Genomic DNA, 20,707 nt, shown 5'->3' on the forward strand with positions numbered 1-20,707 from the left:
ATCCATGACTTTTTAGGAATTGAATTGTGTTAAAAATGGATGTAAACCCAGAGCCTTGCCTGATGCCAGGTTAGCAAGTGCTCAGTTAATGTTCATGGAAGGAAGGGCTAAAGGATCTCTTTATTCCTCACACTTGGGTGTCCATCCCAGAGCTTCATGTGCCTGGGGAGACAGGCAGAGGGTGAAGCTGAGCCCAGGGCTGGGTGGAGAGTCCAGTGATGAGGGATCTGGGACAGTGGACTCTGTCCAAGCCCACAGCCCACAGCCCACTTCCGACCCCCATGGTCCCTATATTGGATGAGATTCATTGTCCTGAGTCAAGACATAGTCCCTCGGATATACAGCTGTTTTCAATCATTAACACTGCAGTGGGCAAATGCCAACATCGTAACCGGAGGTGATTTATGACTCCATTCCCTTATTTAAACCTCTATATCTTGAACCCATGAGCAAGATGCGAGACAAGAAGAAATGAGGCAACATTAGGGGCCAGCAGGCTGAGGTGGGCTGTGTAACCTTGGGCAAGTCACTCTCTGTCTCTAGCCTCAGCTGTTCATCTATCAAAGGAGAGGCTGGACAAGTTGATTTTGACAGTTCCTCCCAGTCCAGCTATGTAGTTCTGGGTTGGAGATGATGAGAAAGGCTATGGGGTATGAGTTTATCCTGGAGTGAAGTCAAAGAGATAGAACAGTCTCAGGGAACATGGGAGAGACAAGGATTTTCCTCCTGACCCTTTTTGCCAAGGTCCTCTGCCTGGCCCCTTCCAGTGTGGAATTGTCAAGGCCCCAGGACTAAGCCAGGAGTTTCTCTGCTCAAGAGCGGTCACGGCTTTGAGTCCCAAAGTCCAAGAATCCTGATCAGCTTTTCCTGTACAGGTATTCAAGGCCAACTCAGGCTCAGCCAGACGGGACATGTGTGTGGAGTGGGGGTGGGGGGTCAGTTCTGACCTGCTGGGGGCAAGAGGCAGTGGTAATTTCCTCCTTTTAAGGAAGAAGATATAAATCTAAGAAGTTCTATTCCAACAAAATGAAAACACTCCTTTCCCTTGCTCCCCAACCTCCCCAGGAGGCCCCCGCCAGTCCTGGGGGTTGGGGAGCAGAGAGGAGACAGAAGCATTTTCATGCTTTAGAGCAGTTTTCTGTTTGCAGAGTTTTCTAAGCTAAAACAGGTGAGGTGCTCCTACAGAGCAGGCAAACACTAAGCTCTTCACAAACATTGTCTTCCTGAAGTTTTCTAGCTATACTGTGGGGTCAGTAGAGAGTGGCCTTCCCATTTTACAGATGAGGAACCGGAGGCTCCAGAGAGGTGAAACAACTTGCCCAAAGTCACATGACAGTCACAGGCACAGGAGCACAGGAAGCCACAGGTGGAGAGGGGTGGCAATCTTCACTGGATCATAGTCGCAGAGTCACCAAAGGATCTTTTCACTGAGGACAAGGGGTTGGGCCAAGTGAAATGAACTATTTCACAAGAATCCGAGGGCAGAGGGGTGGGGACATGGCCTCTGCTTGAGAAGTACCCAAGACACTCAGAGGCACTAAAAGCAAACAGGTAAGAGCACTGGGTTCTGGAGAGGCAGCCCAGCTCTGCAAGTCTCTGCCTCTGTTTCCCTGTCTTTAAACCTCATTGGGCTGGTGTGTGAATTGAATGAGATAATATATAGGTAGGACCCTTAGCACCAGGCCTGCACACAGTATGCTCTTAAACGTCAGGTATCATTGTTTTCACTATTACTAAGGTTGACAAAGCAATAATCCTTTTGTCCATTTTATGTATCAGCCGCCTGAGGGCAGGTTTCCATGAACAGGTCCCTTTGACAGAGGAAAAGGCTGAGGCTCAGTAAAAAAAAAAAAACAACAACAACCCGTTTCCTTCTTCTGTAAATTGAAGGAGTTGGGCTGGATGCTCTCAGAATGCAGCTACCTCTCCCAAGCTGGGCAGGTACCCAGGGGTAGGACAGGGAGAGAGTTCACACCTTGTGCCTCTGCTTAGCCCCTGCCAAGCCCCAGGGCCGCTCTACCCAAAGGATGATGCCCTGCAATGTCCCGGATGTGGGCCTCCCAGTTCTCAGCCTGCTCAGGGCTCCAGGCAGCTTTGAGTGCAAAATCCTGTGAGTGCAAAATCCAACTGGGGACCCCTCATGCCCTGAGAGGAGGGAGGAGGTCATGAAGTTAGCTGCCTTCATGGGAGACTCAGTCTGTCGCATCGGTGCCTGGTGCCTTGAGTTCACGTGTCCCTCATGGAGAGACTTCCAGCATCTCCTCCTTGAAATCCATCCTGTCCTGCTCCTGGCTCTCCAGCTGCTCCAGGCAGCTGCCCTTGTCCTGCATGGTCTTCCCAGGTATCTTCAGAAATCTGGAATTCAGGCCCCAGGTACAAATCAGCCCTGGTCCAGCTGCGCAGTCCTCCAGCCCACCCAGCCCCAGCGCTGCTTCCCCTGTGCACCTCGGCCCGAGACTATTCACCTGAACAGGAGTTTCTGCCCCGGTTCCTTCTTAATGATGTTCAGCTTATAGTAGTGTCGCAGAGCACGCGACATCTTCTCGTAGGTCATGTTCACTCGATTCTGGAAGGCAAAGCAGCCACAAATCACCCCCCCTACTCCTCAATTTCCACACCTGGAAGGGAACAGTTTGGACTGGGTGGTTTCTTAAGTTCCTCAGCCCAGGATTCTGTGAGGGTGTTTGAGAGTTTTCTTGAATTTGGAAGGACACAGGGAGGGAAAGGTTGGGGGAGAAATAATGGGATGTTTCTCTCACCTGCCTAACTGAGAACCACAGGGCAGGAGTGAATCACATGTCATTTTTAAGTAGAGAACATCACGAGTACTAACAAATAAATATATATATATATATACAGCTGGAAATGTAATCAGAGAGACAGCATGATGACGGGGACAGGAGGGCCCTGCTTTGTCCTCTCTCTCTCTCTGGGGAGTGGGCGATGCAGAGTAGGGGCAAAGAGACTGGGCTTTGGTGTCAATTTAAGCCCCAGCTCCACCATTTGGCAGCTGTGTGACTTTGGACAAGTTTCTTTATCTCTCTGAATCTGTTTCCCCAGATATAAAGTGAGGGTAAATACGTCCATCTCATGAGTTTGTCATGAGACTGAAACGGCTAATCCATGTGAGCCCTTAGCATAGTACCTGACATGTACTAGGCAGTCATTAAATGAAATTACTGCTCTCCGAGCCTCCATTTCCCTCCCTGTACTCTACAGGGATTAGACCAGATAAGCAGGCCCAAACTGGAGACATTTGCATTCTTCCAGCCACCACTACTGAGAGGAAATAAAAGAGCGTGGAGGACAGAGCTACATGGTCCGGGTTCAAGTCCCTGCTTTGCCACCCTCAGGCTGGAGACTCTAGGACAAATCGATAAACCATTCTGTGCCTCAGTTTCTCATCTGAAAATACCTACCCTCATGAGGTTGTTGTGAGGATTAAATGAGTTAATACAGGTGAAGCCTTCAGAGTAGTGCCTGCCAATCATATGCTATACCATTTTAAGACATGCTACATATTGCAGATTATCATTATTGCTAACGGTTTTCTTTAAAAGGCTCATTCTTTTCACTTAAATGAGTGAAGTAATTTATAGATAAGGACACTTGCTTTATATCACCACTGTAAATGATGAGATCAACACGATAGTTAAAATTTTTAATCCTAATTCTTTCTAAAAAATAATTATTAGAATCCCCTGGCAGACATCCATTTAGGTATGGGCATTTTTCGCATCATGGATGCTGGTCTCAGTCGTTCCCAGGCCTCTCTAGCCTTGACACCAGATGCTCCTGCATGGCCGAAGACCTGGATTTATGTCCCAGCTTCCCCTAAGGAACCATCTGGCCTAACCGCCCCACAGGGTATGCTGACAAATTCCTGTACCTGTGCTTTGAAAAGTTCAAATGTTAAGCGAAAGTGGAATTAAGAGATTAGAGGGCAAGACTCCCAAGTTCCGGAGACAGTCCCCATCTTCAAGACATAGCTCTCCCTCAGGATCTCCCAAAATAAACTGATCCTAATACTTCTAGGGCTGCTGGTGAAGCCCCATCAGTTGAGGACCATCCCCAGTGCTGAGGGGTCCACTCTGACCCTCTGCCCTCTCCTCTTCTGGATTTGTTGAGACCATCCCGCCTGCTGGCTAAGGTTCACCTTGTGGTTTCCCCAGAGTTTGGCGAGCCCATTAGGATCCACAACTCGAAAGATCTTGGCGTTCTTGTCTTCCCACCTGATGTAGGACTCGTACCTGGTGTCAGAGAGCAGCTGGTACACGTAATCCCACAGCAGCCGGCAGTCTGCAATGGAACACAGGGGTGCAGACAGGGTGCTTTCCTGGAGCTGGGAGGACGGGCATGAGAAAGGCGCTCTGGGGTCCTTGAGGCTGGAACCCAGGCATGCAGCAGGATGGCGAAGACGATGGTGTTAACAGAAACGGGGGCCCATTACTTGTTGTCTCATTCAATGACCCTAACTCCAGAAGGTAGCTGCCTTTATCCTCGGGGAGAGATAAGGCAATGGGCTCGGAGAGGTACAGACACGTCCTAAGTCACCAAGCTCCTAGGTGGCAGGCAGAGCAGGGAGCCTAACCCAGCTGTGCAGACACGAAAAGGCCAGGCGGCGGGGGCAGCGGGCTGTGGCCAGAGCCCTCTCTGCCCCTGGCCCAGTCATTCAGCCCCTGGGGTCTCTGTTAACTCAAGTGTGTAACATCCATCCTCTTCGCGCTCCCTAATGGGGGCTTCCAAAAAATCACTGTGCCATCGTGGGGGGCAAGTGGCAGCAGGAGCCCAGAAGTCCCACTAGCTGGGCCTCCAGCCAGTTTTTTTATGGGGTGATGTGAGGATGAAGTAACGTAATAGACAAAAGAAGAAGAAAAAAAAAAAAAAGCCCTAGCATAGTGCCTGGTACAGAGTAAGTGCTCAGAGAACGTTAAGCATTACTATCAAAAAGATCAAATGATTGTGTTTTAGTGATTCCCAGTCATTTCCAACCCAGAAGCCAGGCTTCTCCCTCTGCGGTGTCTTAGAATAAGGATAGTGGCCCCACCACGGCTCATTTGTCAGTCTGTCTGCTTGCCTGTCTGTTAGTCAATCCTTTAATAACGAATCTGAGTGGAAGTATATCATCCGGTTAGAGTTCAGCTCTGGAGCCAGACTGCCTGGATCCACATCCCTACTCTTCCGCTTATCGCTGTGTGATCACGAGGAAGTCACTCACACTTCCTGGGCCTCATTTTTCTTATCTGTAAATGGAGCTGATGATAATACCAACCTCAAGGGCTGTCGTGGGGTTAAATAAAGGCCTTACAACCATGTCTGGCACATAGTAAGTGCTCGACTATTTAAAAATAAATGAATAAGGCTTGAAAAGCAGGGGTGGCCGGCGGGGGTTGGGGAGGGTGGGCTGGTACTCCATGCTACTCTGACTGACTGACTATGACTTACCAATCCCAGGCGGCACTGCCCACGGTGGCCCGATTATGGCCAGCATACAGGACAATCACCCAACATCCCTACTGCTCAGCACAGACCTTCTCATCACCCATACCAAAACCACCCTCTTCTTTGTCCCCTGTGACCCCTCTGGGACTCAGTCACAGTACACCTCCCTACAGGCCAGGGGAACACAGCCTCCTACTCACCTGCGATCCTGCCATCAATGGGGGCTTGTGGCACCGTGGGGAAGGAGCAGACCCCGTCAGCCCTGCAGCCGAGCTTCCCACAGTGAGGTAAGCTGAGGGACTCCTCTCTGCCGAGGCGCCAGCTGTCCAGGCCAGGGGCGTCCAGGTGGCTCAAGGAGCTGGCAAGCCCCAGGTCTGGTGGCTGCTGCAGGAGGCCCCTTTGGAGGGTGACCTGAGAGAGCCTGGTCTCTGCTGCAAGCAAATGAGCACCAGTGACTCTGTGGGCCCACAGCCTCCCCCAGCCTCCCCCCTCAATGACATGACGGCGAGCCTCATGGGACAGCACTCCTAACACTTTTCCTCTACCCAGCCCCTGGTTAGACAGTCAGGGAGGCAGTGGAGGGCATGGGTGAGGACCAGACAGCCCAGGTGCTAACCCCAGTTTCCAGATAGGTAACTTCATCTCTCAAACTTGTTCCCTCATCTGTAAAATTGTTGGCAAAGCCAAGGGGTGGCAGAGCCAGGTCCAGAGATCAGGTGCCCTGTATCTCAGTCCAACATCTCCACACACCCAATAAATAATTATCGGGAACGTTCAATGAGCCACATGTTGTTCTAAGGAGCTTGGTCACACATCACTAAACCCCAAAATAGCCCCTTGTCCTCATGGAGCTTATATTCTAGCTGGAGACACGGGGAGGTAAATGGTTAAAATAAAAAAGTAAATAGAAACAGTATAAAATATGGGGGACAAAAATAATGATAAGGCAGATAGAAAATGTTTGCAAAAGCCTCACTGACATTTGAACAAACACCGAAAGGAAGTAGATCAGTGGTCCCCAGCCTTTTTGGCACCAGGGACTGGTGCTTCTATGAGAGTCTAATATCTGGTGATCTGAGCTGGAGCTGAGGTGGTGATGCTAGTGCTGGGGAGCAGCTGCAAATACAGATGAAGCTTCATTTGCTCACCTGTTGCTCACCTCCTGCTATGCGGCCCAGTTTCTAACAGGCCACAGACCAGTGCTGGTCCATGGCCTGGGGGTTGAGGACCCCCGAGGTAGAGGAATAAGTTATGTGGGTATCTAGAGGAAGGAATGCCAGGCAGAGGGAACAGCAAGTGCAAAGGCCCTGAGGCAGGAGTGTCTCTGGCTTGTTCCATGAACAAGGAGGTCAGGGTGGCTAGAGAAGCATAAGCAAAGAGGAGAGGGATGGGAGAGGATGTCAGAGGGTGAGGAGCTCATTTTAAGGACTGTGGCTTTGACTCTGAGTAAGATGGGAGTCATTGGAAGAGTTTGAGCAGAGAAGTGACATGACCTGACTTATGGATCTCTCCGGCCGCTCTGTTAAGAATCGGTCATAGGAGATCAAGAGTAGAAGAAAAAAGACTAGTGAGGAGGTTCAAGTCTGGGAAAAAAAGAAAGCAATCAAAGATAACATCGACATTTTGGCTCAAGCAATTAGGAAAAAGAAGGGCAGAATTTGGGGGTGGGAGTGTGGGGAGAGGGCAGGAATCAAGCCTTTGCTTTAGAAGTCGAGTTGCTGTTAGACTGTGAGAGGTCACAGCGAGTAAGGATTCAGAATGGACATGGCCATCCCTAAGTCCAGGTCCCTGGATCCCCTGACAAAAGTGGTTTCCATGGAGAGATCAGGAGGAAAAGAAAGAGACACCAAACAAACAACCCTTTTCTGCAGAGGAGAGCAGAGAAATGAGGAGGCGAGAGGTAAGGCCTCTTGGCCAGAGGGCTGCAACACCCCAGGTGGCGAGGGGTGTCCCAGAGGGCAGGAAGTAAGGCCTGAGGGGACAGGGCAGAGGGGAGATAGAGAGCTCACCACATCTCTGCCTCTTTCATTATTTTGCCTGGAAGAAGCCCTGCCCTCCCAATAAGGCCAGTCTGGGGGAAGGTCTCAGAGCTCTGCTAAGGGCCTCCTCACCTTCCATGGGGTAGGGGCAGTGCTGAGTGGGCATCTTCTGCCTGAAGGCACCTCCAAAAAAGGGCCCACATACCAGGGCTTGCCGCTGGGTCTTGATGTACTGGAGCAGCTCATATAGGACATCACCTGGGGATGGGGACAGAAGGGGGACTGTTGGCCAGACTAGGTGGGGAAAGCTGGCCACACTCCCCTGCAGTCACCTGCCTCCCAAGTGGCATGTCTTATCACAGGCTTCATGCTGATAGAGATGAGAGGTCATAGGGCGGAAAGGGGTAGGGAAGGCAAGGGCCACAGGGAACGGGAGGGAAAAGTGAGAGCAGGACAGACCCCTGGGGCTCTGCAAAAACAACAGCCAAATTGACTCCTCTGCTGCAGCTCTAGCTAGGAAAACACCAGGCAAACATTTATTAAAAAGAGAGGTGTCTGCAGTGCTGGGAGGTGAGCATGATCCTCCAACCAACACGCCCTCCATCTCCCTCCCTGGGCCTACCTGGTTTTCCATCGTTCTAGAGCAAAGCCAGTGAGTTTCCCAGACCTGAACCTGGCGCGCGGAGCCGGAAGTCGTCCTTGGTGAGGATGCAGAGGGCACGGCCGTTCATCTCGAAGCCATGCTCCCTGGTGCGCTGCAGAGAGTACTCCTGCTCGGCCCAGCGCAGCCAGTGCAGCACATCCTCCCTGCTCCAGAGCGCAGGCTGGATGCCTGTAACAGCAAGGGCAGCGGCTGAAGGAAGGGCATGGGGACGGGGCAGGACTCTCCTCCATCAATCTCGCATCCTACTTCAGGCCCTCGCTTGAATGTCACCTCCTCAGAAAAGCCCACCCTGAACACTCCATCTGAGCAGATGCTCACTCTCCTGTCCTGCCCCCCACGCCCCATCATTTTCTCTGTCACCATGTCCTATTCTTTGCACATTGCTTTCTTTATAATTACACTTTACATTTGATATAACTATACGTTTCTTATTATCTATGTGTTATGTATGTTATTCCCTTATTTCAGTGCTCCCTCCCAACCCCTGGCCTGTTCTCCAATTATTCATTCAACACATGTTTAATGTACCAGGCACTGGGCTGGGCACACTCCTGTATGTATTCCGGGACAGTGCTCAATAAACACATGCGGAATGACCCAACAATCCTACAAAGAAGTTGTTATTGCTGCTGTTTTCCAAATCAGGAAACAGGTTCCCAGGAGTCAAGTGACTAGCCCAAGGTCACACAGGTAGCGTGACATATAGCCGGGTCTGTCTGGCTGCCGTATGCTTCCACTCTGCTGTGCCAGCTCAGACTTGGCCTTGCTCAGGACGCAAAGGAGTCTCCCACGCCGACCTTCGGTTCGTATGTTCTTATCTGCCTTCTCTTATTCCCCCTGTGCCTCTACTCTGCCTTGGCTATTATGCTCCTAATGCCAACTGTTGAACCCACTAAACTGGATTGTGTTTAGCAGGGCCGCATTATGACTCTCGTGAGCCCTGGGAACCTTCATGGGCCCCTTTCTCCACTAAAGAAAAACATTTTAGATTACATTTTATGACTGTATCATGTATTCGTTTTTTCATGCAGTCACTACCTAAGGAGCACCGGCCACATGCCAAATCACGTGCCACTGCTGGGGCCACAGGGCAGAGTGAGGCTGGCAGGAGGGAGGGACCTCAGCAACCACTGGCTAGCTGATGACGATCCTGATTAACAGCACAAAAGAGAAGTGTAATGTGCAGCCAATGCACAGAGCAGGGCACCGCAGCCCTGTTAGGAAGGAAGGAAAGGCTTCCCTTACCTGACTTTGGGATCTGAGCGTGAATAAGAAGGAAGAAAATCTGAAACTGAGCAAAAATTATTTAAGGGGAAAAACAACTGATCTTTGTGCCACAAAGCCATGTAATCGAGATCTGATGGTATTACACTAAAATCGACAAGTATCACTGGAAAAGAAGGAACCCAGAGATGTGTGTGTGTGTGTGTGTGTGTGTGTGTGTGTGTGTGTAAAGTTAATATATGACAGAAGTGGGATTTTAATTTAGCAGGAAAGGATAGTTAATTTAAGTTATAGTAAAACTATAACTGGCTCTCCATAGGGAAAAAAGTATTTGGACACTCACCTCCCACCATTCACAAAAATCAATTACAGATGGATTAAGGCCTAACAAATAGAACAATGGAAACTTCGATAGAAGTAGAAATAAGAAACCATATGAACTAAACAAAGGTAGGGGTGACCTCAACTATGACAGGAAACTCAGAGGCTATAATAAAAATGAAAGACACATTTGGCTACATGAAATTTTGTATGTGTGGCAAAGACACCATAACAAAACTAAAATAGAACAGATTTCGGAAAACTATTTGCGGTGCAAATGAAAGATAAAAGGCTGATGCCTATTATAGATCAAGAGCACCTCTGAACTTTTTAAATTCACAGTGGAACAGGGTTAACACTTTTGGCCTGGTAATTCTTTGCTGTTGGGGCTGTCCGGAGCTTTGTAGAAGGTGTAGCAGGATCCCTGGCCTCAGCCAGCCTCTACTTGCTTGACGTCAGCAGCACGCATGCACACACACAGACACACACACTTGTGATAACCAGAAATATCTGCAGACATTGCCAAATATCCCCAAGGAGAGGGAAGAAAAATCACTGCCAGTTCAGAATCTCTGCAGGAGAGCAGATTCACTAATAAACATGTGGGAAGACATGTCACCTCAATAGTCAGGGACAGGCGCAATCGCAGAAGAATGAGACATCATTTTAATAACACCTACACCGGGCAGGAATGCACAGAAAAGGATGCCTTGTTGGTGGAACTAGGAATTTAAAGCCTCCGTAGGAGATCGGTCTGGCGATAAGGAAATGAGACCCAAAAGCTATATGGGGTACACTTGGAGACGACGTGGTGGTAAGATTCAGGAGGTGGCCTACACAGCCAGCTGGGCTTCCAGGCTCTGGCGCCAACTGGTGATTGAATTTTTTGCAGCATTGTCTATGTCATGATATTTGAGGCTGTCAGTTTGAAAACTCAAAACTATGATTCCTGAGTCAGAGCGGTACGTTTTCCTGTGTTTGGCCAGAGTGGGGATGAATTCCACCCCTCTCTGGCTGTTCTGCCTCCATGAAAACACTACAACTACACTAAGAGGGGAAAGCCCTGAACTTTGCAGACATTATTAACCACAGACGTGGTCCTGCTCCCAGGTCCGCGGAGATGGGCAGGGGACTTCCCAAGCCGTTTCTCAGGGACCCTGAGGTCACACACAGCCCACAGTAGCATTTGAAACCTTGAAGCCTGTCATTTGCCTGGAGTGTAATTTGGTTTTTCTTTCATTATGTCGTGCACACGGCTACCCTCACCTTTCATCCCATTGCTGCCAGTACCTCCAGTTCAGTGATAAATAAAAGGGACTTTTTTGTTCCCCGTGTCTTCAAAGAATATTAAGGTCAAAAGTCTTTTCGAATAGGACTTGTGCCCTAGGAAAGAACCAGGTTCCAAACAGTGAGTCAACTATCTAGCTTGAGACCAATTCCCCAAGTTCGGGGTTTAGGTTCCCGCTCAGCCCCTTACCAGCCAAGTCACCTCAAATAAGCCACTCAACCTCTCTCGGCCTCAACTTCCCCCTCTGCGAAATGGGATAATAACATTGCCCCTCTGGGCTGCTGGGCTGTTTGAGGGGCAGCATGGTGCTGAAGTTAGGGAGCCCAGACTACCTACCATACAAATTATACCGAGCATTCGCGCTCCTAAGTAAAGACCTGAGAGACATGGTGAAAGCATCCACCAAAAGGCATGTATGTAAATGTCCACTGTGGCTCTGTTCACGACAGACAAGAACTGGAAACATCCCAAATATCCACCGGCCAGAAAATGGACAATCAAACTGTGACGATTTCATGCAAAGGAATGCTGCTCAGCAGTAAATAGAAAATACAAATGAGTGCTCACGACACATGGATAAAGCTCAAAGAATCCAGACATAAAACTAAGATCAAGAATACACGGTGATAATCTAGGGCGAGAAATCCAAAGAGTGGCACCCTTTTGAGGGAAATCGACTGGGAAGAGACACAAGAGAACTTTCTGGAGCACTGGAAACGGTATAGATCTTGATCTACATGGTGGCTACACGGTTGTATACATAACTAAAAATTCATGGAGTCATACACCTAAAGTTTGCACACTTGACTGTGTGCAAGTTATACCTCAAAAAAAAAAAAGGTAAAAGTAAAAACATACAATAACAAGAAGTACCGACGATGGCGCCAAGCCAGTCATAAAAGATTGGATCTAAATGACTGTGTCTTATTTCCTCATTTGAGAAACAAATAATACCAGCCACACAGGGCTGTCACGAGAACTCTACAACAGAATCCATTTAAAGTCTGGTATCTGGCTCGTGGCGTACGCTTTCCAAGACAAACAGAGCTCGTAATGTTAGATGAGGTAACACGTGTGTAAAATGTTTGGCACGGGGCCTAGCACACCTAACAGCTCAACAGATGCTGGTGAGCATTACCTCAAGTGTCCACCCAGCCATCTCAAAGCCTGATCTAATGACTGGGATGGGCCTAATTGGGTCCCCCCCTTACCAAGCTAACCAAACTTCTGTGGCTTCACCTGCAGACCAGCCCAGGGCTTCTCCCTCTGTCAGCAATAATCCACTGTATCTTCAATTCCTTCACACCAACCACCTTTGTCTTTCTAGACTCCAGCCAAGTATCGCCTTACTCTGCTTCCCCAAGACTTGCTCCCTGGGGATTTCCACCTTGGCCAGCCCTCAGTTTCTGGACAGATCTGGACAGAGCCCCGACTAGCTTGGGTAGCCAGAGGACAGAGTGGGAGGGCTCAGGTGTCTCTCTGAAGAGTCAACACTCCATCCCTCACCTCAGATCAGGGCTGGAAGTCGGGGCTCCCCTGCCCCTATCAGCTGTATTGCCCTCCGCTGCCCTTATCACTGGGCTTAGTGTTTCCTCATGCAGGCACTGCGTCCTCCACTAGAATGTCAGCCCCATGAGGCACAGAATTTCCCTGTCACTATTGTCTCTTCAGCACCTAGAGCTATGCCTGGCAGAGTAGATGCTCGATAAATATAAACTGCCTAAATGAGATCGCTGAGCAAATCAGCATGGGCCAAAAAGTCCTCGGCATCCTGACCAAGCCCTTATTCAGCCCTGAGCCCCACTCCTACCAGATCCTCTTTCCCACAGCATCCCTTTCACTCTTTCACTCAAAAAACTAAAGTGGCTCCCAATTATCAACCCCATCAGGTCAAAACCCTACTGCTCTGGTTTCAAGATCCCCTCAAGCTTCCCCTTCTCACCTGATCAAAGCTATTTCCTGCTACTCCTCACCATACCCTGCAGATTACTAGGTCTAGTGACCTCCAGGAGCACAGAGCTGGACTAACCTTCAGCAGCCCAATCAAAACTAACAGCTGGCTTCTACCCACCTGGCAGGGCCTCAGGACAAATACAGGAGACAATGTACAGTTTGGTTGGTCCCCTAAAAATGGGAGCTGTCATCATCTGATGCTGGAGGCTATTGTTCAGATTGAGTGACAGCTGTGGAGTCTGAGGGATGTGGGTTCGAATCTCAATTTAACCATTTTACTGGTGGGTGACTATAGACAAGATAATTCTCCTCACTTGAAGGCAGGTTTTCACATCTGTAAGGTGGGGATAATAACAGAATCTACTTCCTAAGTCTCCTGAGTACATTAAATCAGATGGTGCATCTGACATGCCCAGCACAACACCTGGTCATGAGGAAAAACTCAGCAAATGGCCTCTGTCATGGTTATCAGCATTGTCATTGCTGAGCCTATCTAAAAACAGAGGGACTAGCTTGTTTCTCTACCACGATGACTGTGATTAGCGTTAACATTGTCCTTAGTTTATTGTGTGACACTGTCTGTCCAGAGGCCCCTCAAATCTGTCACCCATTGCTTGCCCTGGTTGTCTTGGCTGGTACTGCTTTTATTGATAATCACACTCAGCTTTATGGTCATCACCAGACGATGTGGGGGCGGGGGGTGGCAAGCACATCCCAAAGGAGGGATCTTTTCCATTTGCACAAAGATGCATATGGCCTAGCCCAGGCCCTGAGTTTAGAGGGAGAGGCTCTTTGTCCTCAAATTGTTAGTTCTGGGTTCTCCCACCTGTTTGCTGTTTGCCATATTCCCTTTCAGGTGATTGTCAGGTGATGACACCCCTGTCAACACTCACAGCTTCCAGAACCTTCACTTCTAGTCTCCATTCTCCCCACTCCACCCCACCTCTCTCTTTTACACCTGCCTCTATCTAACTTACTGCTCCTAATATGCCATGATCTAGGGCAGCATTTCTCAAACCATTCTGACCTCAACCCACAGTAAAAAATATGCTTTATGTCACGATCCCCCCGACACACACACACACACACATATATATAAGTAATCAAAACAAAATTCGTGAAATCACCTTTACTATTTATGATGTACTCTGATAAATGCTATTTCATTTTGTCAAAATACTTATCTTGACCCACAAAACTAATTCACCTCCTAGTGAGTTTTGACCAGCACTTTGAAAATCACCGTTAGGATTTGGCTGCATGAAATGAGGTCCTCAAACGCATTTCCAGCAGCAGCACCTGGGAGTTTATTAGAGCTGTGGAATCTCAGGCCCCATTTCCACAAGCTCCAAGGAGATTTGTGAGCACATTAAAATTGGAAAAGCCCTGGTCTAGGATACCAGGAAGGCACACTTAGTATCTATTAGAATAAGTATCCAGGACTCCCTTCTACGTGAAGGATGTGAACTTTAGCAGGAGCATGAAAGCTCTGTTGGAGCTCCCTAGGACCCTTTGTCCTTATTTATACTGCCAGAGAGTTGCAGCGAGGTACCACCCCTCTGACTGTGACATCTGAAAATCTGAGGTGATGCTAGATGTCTTTTCCTGAGGCTTAGTCACAACTAGGAGCTTTGAAAGTCAATGTCGAAACACAAAAATATCTCCATCCCTCTACATCCGGCAATGGGAAGTTCACAGAGCTTTTCCTCCAGGAAGAAGCTCCTAGAAAATGAAGAGACTCAGGACCAGGAACTAAAAGCCTGGATTGAGGTTCCAGCATCACAGATGACTCTTGCTCTCAAGCAGTCTCAGTTTCTCTGTCAGTGAATGAGGCTGTGCTGATCATCATCTCTAAATTGCCTCCTCTCAAAATTCCCCCAAGTCGTCCCTTGAGTTGACATCACCTCCTCCTAGACTCATCCCCCTGTGGCCTCAGCCTGGGTCCTGCAAGTGGTCATAGGGCCTGCACTGCCTCCATAGCTCCCAACTCACCCTGCCTGGCCTCAGGCAGACCCTCCAGGCCACAGGCCAGGGGAAGAGGGTGTGAATCCTCTTTCAATCTCCACTTCCAGAGGGACGGGTGGTCATGAGTCTCCTTTTGTGAGTGGGGAACACTCTGTGAAGCTCTTGCGGATCAGGCCCCTCCACCCTAGACCTCCTCTTGTCACTAGACATCACAATCGTCCTTGGAATGGACTTTCCACTGCTCTACTGCACATTTTTGTCAGGCAAATACACGCAGAAAAGTGAGCTCTACAAGGAACTAGCTTGTGTGCTCCACTTGGCACTGACTCACAAACTAAACCAGATTTGTTTTGTTTGTTCACCTTCCTGCTGAGGCAAATCAGCCCTGATGACTGGAATGGAAACCGGAGGTAGAGGAGGGAATGGGGTGAGTGACCGGGAATAATGTCAGATAGATGCCCAGCAATAGAAACTCAACTTCTAGAAAGGTAAGAATTGGGGCTGACATCACCCCATCCATCTGAAAGGTCGAACCCTCCTTCGGTGTCAGCAGTTTGGTTATTTGGGATGTTATTGACAGGAAAATGAGTCATTTAGTATACCCTATCGTTTAAGACTGTTAGAAATTCACTAAGGGCCAGAACTATGTTGTCTGAGTATTTTCAGAAGTAAATGTGAGTCATGGAATCTAAGAAGAGAAGCTGTTGGCGCCCCGCCCGCAGCCCTTGGCTCTCCACCTCCACAGTCTGAAGGCAGCCAAATGCCAAATGCTGCCCCTGACTCTGAGCCCGAATCAGCCAGTGCATAGGGCTACTTGAACAGCTGGGAAGTGCATGCTCCTGGAAGCAGCCCTTGCCCCTTCAGGATAGCACTCGAGTGACTAAAAACCCAGCTTCCTTCCCCCTGGGTTGGGATAGCTCAGGGCGTGCTCTCATTGTCTCCCAGGGGTCCCCATTGAGATTGAGCTCCACTTGCCCACAGGGCCGACTGACCCGAGAGAACACTCTTTTGAATTCCTTCTCTCCTCTGTGGAGAAGTATTTTAGGATCTACTTCTGGAGAAATCTAACCCATGGCAATAGGACTAGTACCTCTGGAGCTCTAAATATATCATAATGATCCTGCAACCAGAGAACAGGCTGACTCAATGGGGAGCGGGAGTGGGGTCAGGGGGAATTCCTGTTACTAGAAATGTGCAGGAATTTAGTGAATTAGGTGATGACTACCTCAAAGGGTCTCACTGGGGCTTCAAAAAATAAAAAGGCTTGCAACACTATATTTGCCAAGATGGTGACTAAACTTTCTAAATCCCCTGTTCTCCTCCTGTACTCTCTCACCCAGTAAACTTGAGCTAGACATCCAGAAGAAGGGAAGAAGGGAAGGGACTGCAGGTTACTTAACAGTAGGTCAGAACAAATCTCTTGGGCCTGTTTCCTTATTCGGAACATGAGGGAGTTACCTGAGGCAGCATTTAGGGTCTCCGCCAGCTTTGACATTCTAGGACTTGGTGGGCCGATTGTGGGAGTGGTCTCTGAATGTGAGGGAGGTAATGGAGGACAACCCAGAGGGCCCTGTGGGACCTGTAGAAACTCCCCTCCCTCTCTGGGCTTGCTGTTCTCAGTTGCCATGAAGGGACCGGATTAAATGACCTTAAGGCCCTTCTCAGCAGCAGCATTCTGGGTCTTCAGGTCTGTCCTCAAGGTCCTGTTTTCCCTCATCACCATAGTTTGGGCAGGAATTGAACCCAAATCCTACCCTCTATGTAACGTTTGCCAAATATCTCCTTGGAGCAGCCCTGAGTCCCAAGCTACCAGTCAGGGTTGGCATTTGGCCAGAATGGAACAATAGAAGTTCCTTACAGAGCTCCCCGCCCTTCTCCAGAATATACTGCCACTTCCTTCCAGTGCTGTTCTGAGGCACAGGGCCACCTCCACACTCTGGAGTTCTCTCTTGTCCATTCGTCCATGTGTCAGTCCTCACCTTCCCTTTAACCATGGAAAGACAAGCTCTGTTCCCAATTAAGAGAATGCCAGGCAATGGAGAGCAGGAGCAGTTAGGGGCAGCAGGGTCTTCCCAAGGCCTGTAAGTCATACCCCCATGTTGTGCTCAGTCTTGTCAGCACCCCAATAAGCAGATTGTGGCCAGGAAATCTGGAGGGTGTGAAATCAGTAAAGCAGTGTTCCAGCCACTGGGCCAGCCAAGCAGGAAGTGGCCTGAGTACTTTACAACCCAGGTCAGTTGTGCCTTCCCACAGCTGCCCCAAGACCCCACCCAAGATCGAAGATCCTATAGGCTGTCAGCTAGCTGCCTATCCCATGATTTCCACATCTGAAGAAGTGCATTTTAAAATTTCTTAGCTTGTTAGCAGGGTTTAGCCTTAACATGGAGAGCCTGTGTGATCTTCATCACATCACTTAGCTCTTCTACCTCTCAGATTTGTCATTTGAAACATAGGCATAAAGATATTAATCTACAGCTTGCTCCATGGTTATGAGTTTCCTCAGGCTAGAGCATTACTTGGAAAAAGGAAATGAAAGGACATAGCCAATACATTTCCTTGTGGTTACCACTGGGTGAATGTGATTGTTCTACATATATTCATCTTATGCTTCTCTGTCATTTCTCAATTTTTGACAATAAGCACGTTACACTTGTAGCAATAAAATTTAAACATAATTATTTCAAAGAGGGTTCTGTATGCATACAACTGTTCCCTGTTTAGCCCCGTCTGGCTTCCTCACTGGAAACATCCCCGGTTCTTTGTCTTTAGGCTGGAAGGGATCCAGTCGTTCATCTGACTCCAACCCTTGTCCTACCAGTGAGGAGATTGCCACTCTCACACTCGGCCATGTCAGCTGTATTATCAGCAGGGAGAATTTACATTTGCCTCTGACTTCCCACCAAGGAACAGTTAAAGAAAAGTCAGCAAAGAAATAGAAAATGGAGAGATGTTAATTCTTTAGATAAGAAGAGTTTATGCATCACATTTATATCCTTTTTAAAAATCAGCCTTTCTCCTCTCTTCTACTCACGGAGTCTTCCTGGCAGCTTGCAGATTCCCCCCTCACCCAGCAGGTCCACTCGAGCTTCCCATCTGGCTTGGGGTTGGGTGCCTGGGGGTGGTGTGGCTGCTGTGGGGCTCACAGGAGAACCAGCCAATGCTACCTCCTAGAGAGAGAAAAAACCAGGACAGTCAAAGATGAGCGTCTTGATCAAGGCTCGTTCATCCTTAAATGTATCAAGAATTTCAGTCAAAAAGAAAGAGCATCCAGCTCCACATCTGCCTTAAAGATGGGAACCTTATATGTCTTCAGCTTGATTAACATCATGTACACAGTGGACACTTGATAAATTTCATCTTTCCAATTCAAGCTTTTCATGTATATGCCTAACCCCACAAGAAGGCTCCTCAGGCTCCCCTACCAAGACATGACTTGTAAGCTGGAAATCTAAGGACCTAGGAATACTCACTGGAAACTTAGTGAGAGGAAACAGGGAACCTGAAGAGTCAGGATAAAAAGACCTTAAATCAGAAATAATAAATCAACAAGTAAGTGCTCTTTTACAAAGAGAAAAGGAGCGGATAAATTTACGAACCCCAAAAACCCACAATGGGATATCCATATCTTTACAATTTTATAATCGGCCTAGCCCCAGAGGTGATTTGACTCATTCATCAGAATGAGGGGATGAAAAAAATGACAGGATTTTGTAGAAACAAGAGGATCCTTGGGGCTCACACCCAGCCACAGGCTGCCACACAGTGAAAAGTAAAAGTGAAACCAGTCCCAGCAAGAGGGACTCTAGGATCTCTAAAAGCACTACGTTCATCTCTTGGTGTCTGAGGAAGGCAGTCTTCAGTAAAAGACTGTGAATCTGAAGCCAGAGAACTACAGAAACCTTGGCCACTGCAGAAGAAGATTCAACACCTTTTGGGGTAGTTCCCACTTCCTTTCTGGACAACGGCCCCCACCTCCCTGCCCCAGTTAGGGCTGTTTCCCAGGTAACCCAGCCTCAGAGCCTGCCACCTGGCAGTGGGGGCTTGCCAAGCTGGAGAAGGGGCTCAAAGCCAAGGACTTGCCTAGGACTTCCAGGAAGCTCCTTCTCTACTCTTCCACCCTCTTCCAGGGAGAACAAAGGGAAATTCCAGGGCTGTGACTGGGAAATGTCAGCCAGAGGGCTGCTGAGAGTTAGAGCTGAGTTTCAGCATGAAGGCCAGGGAGAGGTCTGATAAAATACAGGTAGGGATATGGATCTTGGAGAGATGGGAGTGGGAAAAGGCCTTGGCAGTGGGAGGGGGGCCTAGCTCTGGGGACAGTTCTGAAGTTCCCGCGGAAACAGGGCAAATGGAGAGGGACTGCTAAGAGGAGGGGTGGGGGGAAGGCCTGCCTAGCCAAGTGTGCCAGCTGTGAGGTGTGCAGGAACTCCCACAGGCCACATCTGGTTGATGTAGAGTGAAGCGGAGGGAAGGAGGAGTAGTTCATAACTGAAGAGTTTCAGAAAGACAGAGAGTGAGGGGCTGGAGGTGAGTGAGATGAAGGCGAAGAGTGAGTGGCCGTGAGGGGATGGATGGGAATGTGTTGCCAAGTGAGATTCCAGCCAGGTTTAAAAAAAAAAAAAAAAAACCTGATAAAATGGGCATGGGAAATGAGGTGGTGGATAGGGATGGAGGGCAGGTGGCTCCGCGTCCGCGCTGCGTGGTTCGGCTCTAGGCTCTTACCTGCATCACAGGTGGAAGTGAGGGAGCCACAGGGCTGTCGGTCGTGCGCGCTCCAAAGCCTGCTCGCTGGGCCCCTAGGCCTGCGTTCTGAGACCCTCCTTTCCCAAACCCCTAGCTTGGCCCGGAGAACTGGAAGGTCTCTTGGGAGGAAATCTCTTTGAGAAGCTCCGGGTAGCGTGCGCTCCGGTTCCCAGGCGAGCAGGCGCGCAGGGCGCTTCGGTAATCGCTATCCTTCCGGGAAACGAAAACGAAAGAGCGGGATCCGGCTTCCACTCCCGCCCCGGCGGGCTCGGGGGAGGGCAGGGGACGGCCCCTGAGGGAGCGGAGCCCCGGGACGCTGTGGTTTGGCCTGGAGGCGTCAGTCCTGCTTGCATCCTCCCACCGATGGACAGCTCTCGGGCAGCCTGTCCTCGGGCTCCATAGGGAATGAAGTGGGATTCGCGGGATCTGGGGAGCCGAGGAAGTTCCTGTACCTGGGCTCAGGACAACAACAGACCAACTTCGTGTCGCCTTTGTGCTTCTCCTCAAAAGGATGGGGGAGGCCGCCCACGCTGTCTGCCTGGATCTGGTCCCTCTCTCCTTAGGGGTGGGTGACCTTCCTAGGCATGCCATTTGGCTGCGTGGAGGCTCCACCGCCTGGGGCCCGAGCGCCACTGACCCAAGTACTCAGCGGATCCCCACCGGCACTTTTCCCCAGGCCTCTGGCGGCCCCTGGCCTGGTGCCCACCTGCACATCACAGGTGTGCGCCTGGCTTAGCTCTTCGTATCTTGAAGGGAAAACGAGCAAGCACTAAAGCAACCAACATACTCGCCGAAGAAAAGGAGGGAAGAAGACTTAGTAACTCTCTGCTGAAATCTGAGGGTGTAGACGTTGTTATAAAGAAGGCATAGCACTGATATATCATGAGCTACCTCCTAGAAACCAGTAAGAACAAGGCCAGAAATCGGACAGAAAAATAAGCAAAGGGTATGAATAGGGAGTCTATAAAAAACAAAATGCTCAATGGCCCCTGAACACAGAAAAAGATGCTCAGACTTTTCAATCATTATAAAAAGATGTGCAAATTAAAGTTATTCTGATATCGTCCTTTACCCATTAATTTAACAACGACAAAAAAAATCAAACTTTAATAACGTAATCTGCTGGAAAGG

General features: G+C 49.2%; 1 protein-coding gene across 6 annotated transcripts; it reads right to left on the bottom strand.

Annotated features, from left to right (window-relative positions):
• Positions 1–101: 101 nt before the first annotated feature.
• ETV7 (ETS variant transcription factor 7) lies at positions 102–20,059 on the bottom strand. Of its 6 annotated transcripts, none has more exons than XM_036239385.1 (8): positions 19,556–20,024; positions 17,868–18,003; positions 8,089–8,253; positions 7,554–7,679; positions 5,643–5,870; positions 4,157–4,299; positions 2,466–2,566; positions 102–2,355 (listed from the first exon to the last, which is right to left on the bottom strand). In XM_036239385.1, the coding sequence occupies exons 1-8, from the start codon at positions 19,559–19,561 to the stop codon at positions 2,238–2,240; spliced, it is 1,023 nt and encodes a 340-aa protein (XP_036095278.1). In that variant the 5' UTR covers positions 19,562–20,024; the 3' UTR covers positions 102–2,237. The 6 variants fall into 6 exon arrangements, 5 of the variants coding, with proteins under 5 accessions (XP_036095278.1, XP_036095275.1, XP_036095299.1 ...); XM_036239382.1 differs by having other exon boundaries at positions 5,643–5,873; positions 19,556–20,017; XM_036239399.1 differs by having other exon boundaries at positions 2,220–2,355; positions 4,251–4,385; positions 5,643–5,873; positions 19,556–20,054.
• Between the last annotated feature and the right edge of the window lie 648 nt (positions 20,060–20,707).

Source organism: Rousettus aegyptiacus, unplaced genomic scaffold (assembly GCF_014176215.1).
Source record: "Rousettus aegyptiacus isolate mRouAeg1 unplaced genomic scaffold, mRouAeg1.p scaffold_m13_p_1, whole genome shotgun sequence".
NCBI classification, from domain to species: domain Eukaryota; kingdom Metazoa; phylum Chordata; class Mammalia; order Chiroptera; family Pteropodidae; genus Rousettus; species Rousettus aegyptiacus.